Source organism: Orcinus orca, chromosome 12 (genome assembly GCF_937001465.1).
Source record: "Orcinus orca chromosome 12, mOrcOrc1.1, whole genome shotgun sequence".
NCBI classification, from domain to species: Eukaryota; Metazoa; Chordata; class Mammalia; order Artiodactyla; family Delphinidae; genus Orcinus; species Orcinus orca.
Genome location: NC_064570.1, coordinates 32654320 through 32669888, shown reverse-complemented (window position 1 = coordinate 32669888; position 15569 = coordinate 32654320). Strand labels below are relative to the sequence as shown.

General features: G+C 34.3%; 1 protein-coding gene across 1 annotated transcript in view; it reads left to right on the top strand.

Annotated features, from left to right (window-relative positions):
• LAMA2 (laminin subunit alpha 2) overlaps nucleotides 1-15569 on the top strand; it is a 607678-nt gene that overhangs the window by 354985 nt on the left and 237124 nt on the right. Inside the window, exons 15-16 of the mRNA XM_049695645.1 lie at nucleotides 4226-4337; nucleotides 9942-10055. Coding sequence (XP_049551602.1) covers nucleotides 4226-4337; nucleotides 9942-10055 — 226 coding nt within the window. The remainder of the gene's footprint in view (nucleotides 1-4225; nucleotides 4338-9941; nucleotides 10056-15569) is intronic.

Here is a 15569-nt window from a genome sequence, read left to right as displayed (position 1 = left end):
ATCATCTTATGTTTTGTCAAAAACGAAATAGAACAAAGCACCTGAACAGCGATAAAATCTTTATGGTGATGAACCTGAAGTAACATTTGTTTAAGTAGAATTAAATAGATATCTTCTATACAAAAAAGGTGAATTAAGAATATAAAAGAGTTTTAAGATCAAATGTCCTGTTGTTTAAAGAATAGTTTGGGTTTCTTTCTTTTTTGTGTGTGAAGCATGACATAGCTAACTCTGGTGGAAAATATAGGAAAACAAAAATATTAAGAACAATCTTTAAGACAGTTCCAGGACAGTGTTTCTTATATGATTCCAATATTTTCAATACTAGCTTATATAATTATGTCTTTTCTCTTCATCCATCATCTTCTGTATTTCCCACTCATAATAATAAAGAGAACTAGCCAGCTAAAACATTTGATTTAGTTGACAAATCTTCGACAGTTCATGCATCTCCAAACTTTAGTACTTTATTACTATCAGCATTATGGATTTAAATAAATGCAGCCTGTATCAAGAAAATAAAATGACCATATTGAAGGGAGAAGAAGAATAAACTGCAGCCTTCTTCATGAGTAACACTAAAAACTGTTAAACACATTAAAATCCCATTTAACAAATAGCAGAACCTAATGAACATTGGGACTGCTCAGTGAATACTAATGCGCAATATTGCTGGGAAAGATGTTTGAGTGTTGAAATTTCTCATAGCTCAAAATGGTTACATAGATTAAGGAGAGGAACATCTGTTGTTTCAAAAGACAAATGAAGGTTGGCAGTTCGTTGAAAATATTTTTGTTTTTGTTTTGTTCTATTTTAAATTGTTTCTTAAAGCAGTCAATTACTCATTTTTCTATTTTAAAACATTCCAGTAATCTTTCTTTATGTTTTATATTGAAAATCCTGGGATTATATCTATATACAATTGACCAGGCTGCTGTTTAGTAAGTTGTGAAAGTCTTTTGTATGATAATCAACTAGTATAGTAATCATGAAATCATCTAATTCTGAAATTAAAGTGATCAGAAATACAAGTTTGTCATGCGACAGTCCATTAATTGCAGGCAATTAGATGTCACAATAAATTCAGATGAGTTCTGGCCTCTGGCCTCAAGTCCTAATGCTAGCAGTTTTCAATTTATTTTCTTTGTTAGATAAAACAAGTAAGTTTTCTTCTACTTATCTGATTTTATTCATCTGAAATGTGGATCCTGGCTTCAGTGTATCATTTGTTATGGAGTATGTTACACATTGTTTGTAATATAACTACATTCCATTCATCTATCCATTTATTTATTCATTTATGTATGTATTTGGTCTTGTATCCATCCATTTATCCATCTATCTATTCATCTACCCACTACCTGTCTATCCTTCTATCCATCCAGAGATTCATCCATCCAACAAAAATGTGTTGAGCATGTATTGACGTGATCAGGCTAGGTAGAGACGACACAACAGGGTCTCTGTTCTTAAGGAGTACTCATAAACTCATGTTAGCATAAACAAGTAGTATCCTTATTTTAGTAACTCTTCCAAACCTTATGTTGTGTTAAAAATTGCCAGATCTAGGAATTTCACTCCTCGTTATATACCCCAAAGAATTAAAAGCAGGCACTCAAAAATAGTTGTATACAAATGTTTATAGCAATATATTTACAATAGCCTAAAAGTAGAAATAGCCAACCATCCATGAACAGATGAATGGAATAAGAAAATGTGGTATATTCATGCAATAGAATATTACTCATCCATAAAAATGAATGAAATACTGATATGTGTTATAACGTGGATGAACCTTGAAAACATTATGCTAACAGAGAGAAGCCAGACACAAAAGGTCATGTATTATATATGTCCATTTGTATGAAATATCCAGAAGAGGTAAATCCATGGAAACAGAAGCAGATTCTCAGTTGCCAGAGGTTGGGGGAACAGTGGACTAGAGTGTGACTGCTTGATAGATACCGGGTTTTATTGTGGAAGGGGGAGGGGGCTAATGAAAATGTTTGGAACTAGATAGAGATGTTGGTTGTACAGCACTGTGAATATATTAAATGACACTTGAAAGTGGTTAGTTTATGTTATGTGAATGTCACCTCAATTAAAAAAATATTGCCAGTGACACTTTATATACAAGTTTATTTGGTGGAAAAAATTACCGTTTGAAAAATTTTTTCAATCTCTGTGTAACCTGAACACTGTAAAACAGTGATTTTTAATGCTTGTAGGATTAAGAAACTCGGAGTAAAAACAATAAAGATTTTAGAAACTTGTTGCTGAAAAGCTTACGACTTGGTTAAAGGTTGTCACTTCTGAAGATACATTTAATGAGCTGATTAACTTTGTTCTCTGGCTTGATTACAACATAGATTCTCAAACTGGCAAGCTCTTTGGTAATTGTGAATCGCCAAACAATAAAAATCTACCACCACTCTTAAGAAAGCAACTAAAAATGCATACCCTAGCAAGAATCAGTTACATCTTTTTTATGGTTAAATAATGGCGTATTATGTGTTATGGAGATCTATCAGTCATTTTGAAAAACAATAATTATCATTATGAATCAATAGCAGTCATTTAATTTTGTACTCTTAGAGTTTATTTAAAATTTATTTTAATACATTAAAATGACAAAAATCTAGTTTTGGGGATGGAAATAGTATTTCTTGTACGACTCACGTAGTCATTTTGATCCTGCTGCAGCAGTCAATATATGTTAATAAAATGCCTAGCATTTTATAACCACGTATATGAGCTATGTACTATATCAAGAGCTTTACATTCATTATTTCATTTAATCCTTTAATCAAGCTCATCGTGTATGGACTCTTGTTTTATCTCCATTACATAGATGATGATATTGAGGCCAAGAGATGTTAAGTAATTTTTCCTAGGCTACGGGACTGGTAGATGTCAGAGACAGGATATGAATCTGTCTGACTTCTGAGTTTGTGTTCTTAACAATGAAGATTTTACATTTTGTTTTTTTAATGGGAAAAAGCCAATAAGACACTAATAACATTTATTTAAATTGTGAATGTATATTGGTTGCATATTTGGAAAGAAATACATACACACACTATACATATATACTATTTATGTAACAGCATTTTTCAATTTGACCAAACCAGCTTTTCCTAGGAATAATGAATGATACCAAATCTCTGTGCTAAAATCACCAGATTGTACAGAAGTACCAATAAAGTGAAGCCCGTAAGTACAGAAAACAGTGAATTTAATTTAGGCCCAAAACAATTTAGGAAAATAGTTCTAACTAATTCAACAGAGCATTTGAAAAAGTTTCACTTTTACCTACCAACATGAAGATCTATCTCTGAGAAAAAGCAACCAAAATAATTTCCATCTTTTTCTTTCTTTTTCTTTTTTTTTTGCTTCCATTTTTCTTTAAATTTAAAATGTTGGACTGAATATTAATATTATGTCCTTCTGCTTATCTAGTTTAAATATTAAAAATAAGTCCATCATATGAGTGTTTCCTGTTTTAAAAATTCCTTCAACTATGGTTTTTTTTCTTTTGGCTGCGTTGAGTCTTCGTTGCTGTGCACGGGCTTTCTCTAGTTGTGGCGAGCGGGGGCTACTCTTCGTTGCAGTGCGCAGGCTCCTCATTGTGGTGGCTTCTCTTGTTGGGGAGCACAGGCTCTAGGTGCGCGGGCTTCAGTAGTTGCAGCACATGGGCTCTGTGGTTGCGGCGTGCGCAGGCTCCAGGGTGCACGGATTCAGTAGTTGTGGCTCGTGGGCTCTAGAGCACAGGCTCAGTAGTTGTGGCACATGGCCTTAGTTGCTCCACGGCATGTAGGATCTTCCCAGACCAGGAATCGAACCCATGTCCCCTGCATTGGCAGGCGGATTCTTAACCACTGCACCACCAGGGAAGCCCCTTCAACTATGATTTTAAACTCTGTACCTCAAAAAAAAAAGGGGGGGTGGTGGAATCAAAACACATAGCCAAAAACCAAGAAATGAGCAAGAATAGTCCTATCTTTTCAACATTTGATTGTGGTACTGGTTGTGAGCACTTTTAACTGGGCTGACTTTGCCTAATATGATGAATGACCAGAGCATCAAGTTATGGATATTCATTTGCCTTCTTTTTCAACATAAAAATTTGCTTATATTTACATCATTGTTTCTGTACTATTCCTCAAGGGATGTAACACCTAGGAGTCTGTTGCTTATTTACCATTTCTTTTTCCTTCTGCTCCAGGCTGAGCTCTGTTGGCCTTGAATCTGCTGTCCCCTATCCTACTGACAGAAGCATTGCAGCAGCTGTGGAAGTTTGTCAATGTCCATCAGGGTATACTGGCTCCTCCTGTGAAGTAAGTTTGCAAGAATATAGCTTCAGTGCATTCTAAGTTCCTTCAGCATTATTTTCCATAAACTATTCTAAAATAAGCTTAGTTTTTTCATCAAGGATTGCACAAATGATAGTGTATTATTAGTTAAAGAAGAAACTCCAATGTCTGCGAAAAAGTCATGACTTTCAAATAGTGTTACTCATGTAATGCCATCTTGAAATCAGGTTTCTTGTAGAGATATTTTGCATTATGACATATAGCTAAAAATCTGATGTTTCTTTAAGTGTTTGTTTTTGATTTAATCTGTTGATGAAATAGGATAAATGATGGTGGAATAATATTTCAATATATTTCTCTTTCATTTCCACCTGAGTACTTACGAGGAATTTAGCACTATTTCTTTTCTTTTTCACCCTTTCCACATTTTTTAATCCATTTTTTAATCTACTTTATTCCTAAGAATACAACCAAATCACAATCATCTGAAGGGCTCAGTCTTTAAAATGTCCAGAACATAATATATGGAAGAAATACCTTGATCTAGAAAATTTCCTACAGGTCTTTGATTTGTCTAGCACCTAAAGTTTGAGATATTTATTGCTGTCTCAATATTCTAGATTTATAATAAGATTAATGTTCCTTACTTCATATCACAGTGTGTCATTCTAAGGTAATAATTTTTATTTACTTTTATGCATTTTCTTTAGGTAGTTTGAAAATTGATTTTACTTGAAATCTGGTCAAAAAAATATAAACACCATTTCCCTTATAGAGGGCATGGCTTGCGGATAAATGGGAACTTAAATTCTTTAAAAATGGTGCCTTTAAGGAATCATCTGACTGTACCAAGATGTTCCACTTCAGCACACTATCCCATTATGCCATTTACAGAAATACCCTAGGCCTTGCTTTGTCGTTTCTCTTGTACTTTAAAATAATGCATGCTACGAGAGGATACTCAGGGCTTAGAGTCATATTGGTGGCAAATGTGTTTTCTTTAACTGGGCTCAGATTCACCTATCCAGAAATAAAACTAAATGTAATTCACTGTCACTTTTCCAAAATTCAAATAGAGAAGAGAAAAATAATCATGGAAATGAATTAGCTCTGTCAACCCAAATTTGATTTTACATGTAAAATAAATACTGTACTTGATGAAAAGTATTTTTTTATTAAGAGCCTAGCAGTTTTTATTTCAAACCAGAAAGCTCTCTTTGAACCTTTATGTTCTTATTTCAACTGAAATAATAAATACCTTGATTCTATTCTTGGTTTAGCACTTATTCCCGCATTGGTTACTCTCAGTGCTCCTCATCATCTTTTATACAAATTTAAAATGCCCATTGAATCTAAAATTGTCTGAATATTAGAATTATTTAATTGGTTATGCATTTTGTTTCTTCTTTTCTTTCTTCAAAAGTATTTATTAAGAATCTTTGGTAAATTCTGCCCTAGATGCTGAGGGGATTATCAAGAAGATTACACCACAATCCCTGTTCTTAAAGAGCTAACAGTCTGTTTAGGGAGACAGAACAAATACCTATGAAAAATTGGATCACAGCACTATATAATTAAGGCACCAGTAAGTGGTACAGAACTTAAGTGTAATAATCTTTCAAAGAGATGAGCAATTCCAGTGGAGAGAGACGTCACAGAAAGTATCCTAGGGTGGAAAAACCTCAAATTGGATGCTAAATAATGGTAACAATTAGGTAGGAAGAGAGAGAAGCAAGCGAGTGTGGGAGAGTCAGAACAAAGAAGCAGAGCAGGGATAAGAAAACCTTCCTGTGCCTCTCACATGATAATTGATAAATCAAATTACTTTGGAATCCATAAAAGAATTTAGTTGAATCAGAAGACAATGAACTCTGGAGTTTCTCTCTGGCTTCTTAGTTTTTTCTACTCTTTAATAATTCCTTCTTTTCTTTGAAACTTCCTATCCTTAAACTCACTATTATCTATTCCTATCCTTTCCTAAACTCATTTGCTTTTTTATTGAGTTCCTAACGCCAGGCACTCTAGTTTTGTTATCACTAATATCACTGGATCCTTTAAAAGCTGAGTAAACTCCAAAGACTATTAATGTCTTAATTCTAGCTTACCAAAAACACATTCTATAACTCCATTATAAAATCGTTCTCTTCTGTTTTGTTTGGGTCCACAATGTTGATTCAGAATCTTTTTTTTCCTTATTTCTACTTCTTATAAATCCCCCCACAGTTCATCTTTCAAATATTTTCATACTTTCCTAGTATCATCATAATTCATTTCACTTGACAAGTGGAACAGGTGAGGAAGTGAAAGCAAAGTTGGGTACTAAAAAAAGTTGTTTTGATTCAAATCTCAGTTCCCTCTTCTATATGATGCCACAAAGAAAATTTAGATAAATATGATAAATTCAATGAAGAAAATAAACAGGGTGCCTTGATAGAGGTACTGAGAATGGGTATAGGAAGATTAGATGGGAGGGACTGCTTTATGAGAGGTTGTCAGGAAGGTTTTCTGAGGTGGTAGCATCTAAACTGAGTTTAGGGTCAGCTTAGGTAAAGGAGCTGAGGAGGAAATGAAACAGAGTTTGGAGTCGGCAAGGAGCTGAGTTGGGGCAGGTATGGCTGAAGCTTATAGTAAGCAAGTAAGAAAGTGGCACAAGGTATGATTGAAGGAGGCTGGCCATTCAGAGCTTTGCATGCATGATAAGAACTTGTGGTTTTATTCTAAATGCAATGGAAAGAAGGCTTTAAGCTGGGTGATGCCATGATCTGAGTTTTATATTTTTTTGAAAAAGTCATTATAACTACAGTGTGTGGAACCTATTGTACATGGCAGGAATGGTAGGAAGGAAAATGGTTAATATGCTACTGTGGTAGAATGCAATGATGATAGTGGTTTGTTAGTATAATGACAGAGGATGTAGAAAGACATGTGTTTATTCTAAATATATTTTGGTAGTAGAACCAATAGGACTTCCTGATAGACATGCCATGGGAGAGTTGAAAAAACTGAAGGTTTTAAGAATGAGTCAGATGATGAGCTTGAGCAATTGGATGTGGTGCCATTTACTGAGCTGAGGAAAACTGGGAGAGGAACAGCTGTGATGGGGAGGATGAAATCAACGATCCATTTTGGAAATATTAGGTTTGAAAGAGCTGTGAAGTGTATTGTCCATGTCCAATGTAGGTCCTGAACTCAGAATATCTGTCTGGTCTATAGATATGTATTTAGAAGGAATCATCAACTAGGGGACTAAATAAAGTGACCTGGGAGAAACTGTGGAAAGAAAAAGAAAAGTGACTAAGCCCCCAGGAGCTCCTGACAATGAGAAGTAGGTTGAAGCAGAGGAGACAGCAAAGAAATGGGGTGGAAACTTTGGGACTGTAATATCATGGAAGTTTCTAGAAGAGGACTTTTGAGGGAGATAGGAATCAACTAAACCATATCTTGATGAGAGAACAATAAGGTGTTGATCGTAGAATTGTGTATTAGGTTTGGCTCCCTGGAATTTGGTGGCATGGACCAGGGCAGTTTTAATCAAGTGGTGATAGCACAGGACTGATTAGGATGGAATGAAGCATAAAAGGGAAGTGAGGAAGAAAAAACATTTTTTTTTTTAGTTTTTTTCTTGTTTTAAACTTCTATCGGAGTATAGTTGATTTACAATGTTGTGAAAGTTTCAGGTGTACAGCAAAGTGAATCAGTTATACATACATATATATATATATATATCCATTCTTTTTAGCGCAGTCTTACTGAAAAGAAAAACAGGGAGGTAACTGAAAGTTATAGGATATTAAGGAAGTAATTTTGTCTTTTTTTTCTATTAGCTGATTTTTGATGGAGACACTAGATCATATTTTCAAGCCGATAGTAATGATCCAACAGAAAGGAAAGCTATTACTGATGCAGCACAGAGAGGAAATACTGGGAAGACAATAGATAATGGAATACAGATTGCAAGTGCAGTGATATTCCTTTGAGAGCATGAAGAATCCTGCATGCCTGTTCCAGAGGGGAATATGACAAATGGAAATATACACTTATGCTTGTGGACTTGGTAGTGGAAATTTGGCTTCCAATGGCTTTAATTTTCTCTGTGACTAATGAGATGAAATTACTGGCTAAGAGAGAGGTGTAAAGAGTTGGGAAATTTGAAGAAAGAAGATGGAGTACATGTACAAATGGAGTAGTACATTTGCAGATATATATATATATAACTTATTAATGACAATTCCATGAATATTTGTCCTGAAAAGAGTAAATCAGTTCTCTCCTTGTTATCATCACCCTTAATTTCTACCCCCTTCTGGATATGTAGCTTCACCAGTTTTTAGAAATATATATTACATTACAAAATCTCTTCTATAATGAGTCTAGGGTGACAACAGTTTTAATGAGGAGAAATTATTAGAAGAGGTTAGAAAATTGACACCTTTTCTGTACTGCGCAAATTAAGAGGAAAGTTGTTTTGTTTTCCTTTCAAATATGAAGTATCAGCTCATCCTTTTTTTTTAATGTGTTTGCTATCGATGTTCACATTTAAGAGTCCTCATATCCTGAGGCAGAAGGAACATTTCCAACAATACACAACACAATTCTATATTATTTATTACTTCAGTGGTTTCTCTCTTGTTTCCACTTTCAACTGGGAAAAAAAAGGCCTTTTCATGATATATTATGTCATAGTTAACCATCCAGAAATATGGTAAATAACCCACAAAATGCAATTTTAACTTGATGGAGATCATAACCTCCTAGAGGGCAGTGAAGTTTGTCCCCTTATTTTGCATCCCGTCCAATTTATAGTGACCCGCACGGAAGAGAAACTTAAACATGACGTGAACTGAAAGCCAGCACAGACACACAGATACTGTATGGCCCAAATACCCTTTTTCTAATCAGAATTCTATTTTTGGACGGTAAAGTGTCTCACACTTAGAAAGGAAATGATAGATATAAGTAGAGTTCTAGTAGAATAATGCCATAAAATAAAATATCAAGGGAATAAATATATGGTAAATAAATCATAAACTATTTTGTGTAAATTTGAGAAAGCATAATAGGATGGAGGAAGTTGAGAATGAGAGGTATAAATTATATATGTGTGTGTGATCAAATGTTAAGAGCGGATGCTACCTTTCTTCCAAATGACTGCAAAGATTTTCTGAAAGTGACAGAGTTATGGGCAGTTTGTACGTGGGAAAGAGAGGTCACTCCAGAGAATCTATATTCCTTGGAATGACATTAGGTGCTCTCTTAGGCTAAGGTTCTGAAGAGTCCATTTCTGTCGGCTGCTTTTTTTCAGTACTTTTTCTTCCATTTTCTTATCTGTGCTTTTTACTTTGCGACTGTCATGTTTCAGTTCTTTATATCTCTGCTTTATTTTGCTGTTTCAGAAGAGACATCAAGCTAATGCTTCTTCTAATCTCATACCTGCCAATAACACTAAGGTTAGTATGAAGCTCCCATGTCAGGAGGAATAGCTCTGTAGCAATATTTCCATAATGGCAGTGCTTTGACAAGCACATTTGCTGGGTTTGCTACCTAAATATTTTCCTTTATCCAATAAAGACAAAAAGCAAACTTTTAAAAAATCCCTGAGACTAACTTGAAGCCTTATCTTCCTTTCAGTCTTGTTGGCCTAGGCACAGACGAGTTAACGGCACTATTTTTGGTGGCATCTGTGAACCCTGTCAGTGCTTTGGTCACGCGGAATCCTGTGATGATATCACTGGAGAATGCCTGGTAAGTGCTTTCTCCTTTGGAGATGCTGATTGACAGGGCTGAAGTCAGCTCAATAGGCCCTGCAATTCAGTTACTACCTTTGGGGCTTTAAATACTTGAGTCAGGAAGTGATTTGATGGCACTCTTTATATTGAACTGAGTTGGAAGCTGGGAACGTTCTTTCATACGTGGTCTCCCTGACTAACAAGCATTAGAAAGTGTTTATTCATATTAGTCTAAGAATTGAATTAAGATCAGATACATCATAATAAAGCATTAACTAATGACTGGGATACCTTTCTACCACAAATATATATGGTTTCAATCCTTTCCATAAATCTACCAAAAAATAGACTGTATTTCTGTAACAGGAAATAATTTATATCCCCATAATATGAAAAGTATAAAATGTAACCTCTGTAACAGGCATAATTCAGTTTTTGTCACTTTGAAAATGAGGGAATACTACATTTTTTTATTGTCAAATGTCAGCATTTAACTAAATACAAAGCAACATATATAGATTAAAAAATCATAAATATATGCAATACATATTCACCAGAGCTCCTTACTCCTTTTACAATTAAGTCTATACTTCAACCAGAAAAAAAGCTCTGCAAAAGGCAAAGTACTTTCCATCCTGCTAAGAAGCTTTTGGATTAGAGAATTACACTGAATAGACAATTCTGATTAACTCAAGGGCATGTTAGTTTTATATTGTCTGACATGGCATGAAGCTTGAAACAACACTTCTCATTTCATTAGTCTTGCAGAAACACAATTTGAAATGGTGGCAGTTTAGGAAGATATCATACTCTCATTTCCCTGTAGAATTTAAGGCAGACTCTGTTATCTGTATTTCTTAATGTTCTCTCTTTCTCTTGCTCATTCTTCCCCCCACCCTTTTTCTTCTACTTAAAAGCTTCTGGGAAAAATCCAAAATGAAAATTCAGGGCTTTTGTTTCAATGTGATTTGGCATTTAGGTTTATTGATGCTCTTTCTGTTTTCTGTATAGAAGATTTTGTTTAATTGCATTGCAGTATAAAGCGTGATAGCCTTAATTTGTGGATCAGTAGATTTTTCAAATGGCATTGTTATGAATAGAAAGACTAAGTGATTTTCATTTTAATTATACAATAAGTCTTTTAAAATGTACCTTGGAAAAAATACTGAATTACCTTTAAACACTTTACTAACATGCAATAGGAAATATTCAGCCCAAACCAGATATAGATTTGCTTTACTGAAACCTAGAAAGACAAAAAAAAATATTTCATGATACCAGACTTTTAATGTTCCCAATAGTAATATTTCATGTTGCATTCATTAAGTCTAAAATCATGCTGTTAATTCATTTGGTTATATAATATTTCTAAGAATGAAAGCCCATTGTTTTAGAATAAAATAGTTTCATCCAGCATAATTTTGGGAGGAAGAAGGGAGGGGATCAATGATTATGTGAGACCTTCTACTAATGAAGCCTAGTTTACTGACTTTGTTTCATGGACAGGGAGATAGGCTACTTCAAATAACACAATGAATCTTAGGGAAACAACAGAGATCTTGATGATAGAGAGAGAATCTGGGGTGTTTTCTGAGGTTTCCTCTGTAGCTGGTAAATAGGTGATCATGTAAGATATTTCTGGAGACTTTCAAATTCTCTTTATCTGAAATGGTATTAATAACTAAATGCTGATGTTCCATGTTGAGTGTATTCATTCTAATGTGATCCACAAAGAGAAAAATATTTAAATGTTGCACATCAAAGGCATTCTTACTGTTCAGTTGACCCGCATTTTAGCTTCCTTTTTTTATTATTTATGCTTCCCCCCCCAAGCACTAGACAGAAAATTTACAAAACTTACAGATAAACTGCTTTTTAGTTTGGCTTTGAAATCTAATTAGAAATTAACTGAAATATTTTTTGATATTAGATCAAAATCCAGACCTCCGTTATAGGGCAGACTTATTATATATTAAAAGGTCATTTTGACTCAAAGTACTTTTGAAGTGATCTAGGAAACACTCAAGCCACATGGGAAGATTGCATACTTGTTCCTTGTCATTGTTCTTTTGATAAGCAATGTGAATAGACATTTGGAAAGTAGTTTTGTAGCAGGACACCTGTAAAAATAACCAGCCCATCAGAGCGAACCTTTCGTCTTTTTCAGTTTGGGTTTTCCATAGTATTGTTGTCTAATATTGTTTTATGGTTTCAACTGCAGAAACACTTGAGTTTTAAGATTAATTTTATTTACATTAACTGAAATATGACATCAGGAAATGTAAGAAACTCCTACATGTTATTTTTCTTTCAAATCAGTAAAGAAAAGCATGGTCTCGGGGTTGTGCAAGATTTTCAGTTGAGTTTTAGAAATACCATTTTCAACATGGTTAAAACATAATCAGTTTTATAATCTTATTTTTTAAAGTCCCTAAGTCTTTGAAGATATAATTTTGATTGTGTCAATATGACAATATGCAAAGAATATTGCAAAAAACATACTTTTTTAGTAAGAGACAACTTTAAACTTGAAAACTGCAAGGAACTAATATGAAGATGAAATCAAAGAGGAAAGCCTTTCATCAAATTGATCCATGTTTTGCACCTTCCATCCCAATGTGCTGTTATTTAGACAAATGTGGATAATAAAGTTAACACCTTTGCTACTTTGATAGAGGGTTGCAAAATAAATTTGAGAATTTTAGATACCTTAAAGAAAAACCTATTTTCAAGTATCACCAGATACTAAAGAATTACCTACTCACTGTCATGAAACTGTCATGAGATTTCAGAGCTTGCAAACTTCATGTATTGTGAGCTTAACTCCCACATTTACAGATTGTAAGCAAGTGGATTACTGGATTTTCATTTAACATTGTCTACAATAAAGAATCTGTCCCTCTCCCCAAGGAATTTAACAAGCTATGTTCAGAAGTGTTTATTTATGGGTGTTATTTTCTTAAATCCATTTACTAACTGTAATTAAAATTGAGCTTCTTAAAAATATACTAAAAGAAATAATAATTCAGAATTTTCATTGAATCAAACTGGCTATCCCATTGGTCAATCAGATTAACAAATTTTTACTTTATGCTTAAAGTGAATTTATATTTTGGCTATTAGCCATTTCCTCTACCTATTTAGTTATTGATGATAAAATTAAAGGTTTTGTACTCCAAGCTCTGATGAATTCTTTGGAAATGAGAAAAAAATAGCATTTTATATGCTTGTAAAATTAAAAATGTATTTCAGTCATAATAAATCCATATCGTATGATAGGTAATAGGCATAAGATACATTTTATTGTATCATTGGAGACTGAAGAAGTTATGTTTACATGATACCAAAACATCATTAAAACTTTTCAGTGCTTTATAGACAGTTTCACTTGTTGATTATCTGATTGCTCACCTTTACCAGTCTTGATCAATTTTGTGAACACAAAGTGGGTTTATGAATATACTTTAATTAATATGAAGATATCAAGATATAAATTACTTTATTTTGATTTTTTATTTTTGAAAAGAACATGGTTTCAAAAAATACTAATTAACAGAAAAATACCATTTCAATTTTTTAAAAAAGTGTGTGTATGCAGAAAATTGTAAGACACTGATGAAAGAAATTAAAGATGATACAAATAGATGGAGAGATACACCATGTTCTTGGATCGGAAGAATCAACATTGTGAAAATGACTCTACTATCCAAAGCAATCTACAGATTCAATGCAATCCCTATCAAACTACCACTGGCATTTTTCACAGAACTAGAACAAAAAATTTCACAATTTGTATGGAAACACAAAAGACCCCGAATAGCCAAAGCAATCTTGAGAAAGAAAAAAGGAGCTGGAGGAATCAGACTCCCTGACTTCAGACTACACTACAAAGCTACAGTAATCAAGACAGTATGGTACTGGCACAAAAACAGAAATATAGATCAATGGAACAGGATAGAAAGCCCAGACATAAACCCACGCACATATGGTCACCTTATCTTTGATAAAGGCGGCAAGAATATACAGTGGAGAAAAGACAGCCTCTTCAATAAGTGGTGCTGGGGAAACTGGACAGCTACATGTAAAAGAATGAAATTAGAACACTCCCTAACACCATACACAAAAATAAACTCAAAATGGATTAAAGACCTAAGTGTAAGACCAGACACTATAAAACTCGTAGAGGAAAACATAGGCAGAACACTCTATGACAAATCACAGCAAGATCCTTTTTGACCCACCTCCTAGAGAAATGGAAATAAAAACACAAATAAACAAATGGGACCTGATGAAACTTCAAAGCTTTTGCACAGCAAAGGAAACCATAAACAAGACGAAAAGACAACCCTCAGAATGGGAGAAAATATTTGCAAATGAAGCAACTGACAAAGGATTAATCTCCAAAACATACAAGCAGCTCATGCAGCTCAATATCAAAAAAACAAACAACCCAATCCAGAAATGGGCGGTCGACCTAAATAGACATTTCTCCAAAGACGATATACAGATTGCCAACAAACACATGAAAGAATGCTCAACATCATTAATCATTAGAGAAATGCAAATCAAAACTACAATGAGATATCATCTCACACTGGTCAGAATGGCCATCATCAAAAAATCTACAAACAGTAAATGCTGGAGAGGGTGTGGAGAAAAGGGAACACTCTTGCACTGTTGGTGGGAATGTAAATTGATACAGCCACTATGGAGAACAGTACGGAGGTTCCTTAAAAAACTACAAATACAACTACCATACGACCCAGCAATCCCACTACTGGGCATATACCCTGAGAAAACCATAATTCAAAAAGAGCCATGTACCACAATGTTCATTGCAGCTCTATTTACAATAGCCAGGACATGGAAGCAACCTAAGTATCCATCAATAGATGAATGGATAAAGAAGATGTGGCATATATGTACAATGGAATATTACTCAGCCATAGAAAGGAATGAAACTGAGTTATTTGTAGTGAGGTGGATGGACGTAGAGACTGTCATACAGAGTGAAGTAAGTCAGAAAGAGAAAAACAAATACCATATGCTAACACATATATATGAAATCTAAAGAAAGAAAAAGAAAATGGTCAGAAGAACCTAGGGGCAAGACAGGAATAAAGATGCAGACCTACTAGGGAATGGACTTGAGGATATGGGGAGGGGGAAGGGGAAGCTGGGAAAAAGTGAGAGAGTGACATGGACATATATACAGTACCAAACGTAAGGTAGATAGCTAGTGGGAAGCAGCCGCATAGCACAGGGAGATCAGCTCGGTGCTTTGTGACCACCTAGAGGGGTGGGATAAGGAGGGTGGGAGGGAGGGAGATGCAAGAGGGAAGAGATATGGGGACATATGTATATGTATAACTGATTCACTTTGTTATAAAGCAGAAACTGACACACCATTGTAAAGCAATTATACTCTAATAAAGATGATAAAAATAATAAAAAAATAAAAAGTAAAAAACAATGTGTGAGGGAAATTTTTATGTGCCTTGTGGTTTTATTATTTATTGGTATAAATTTT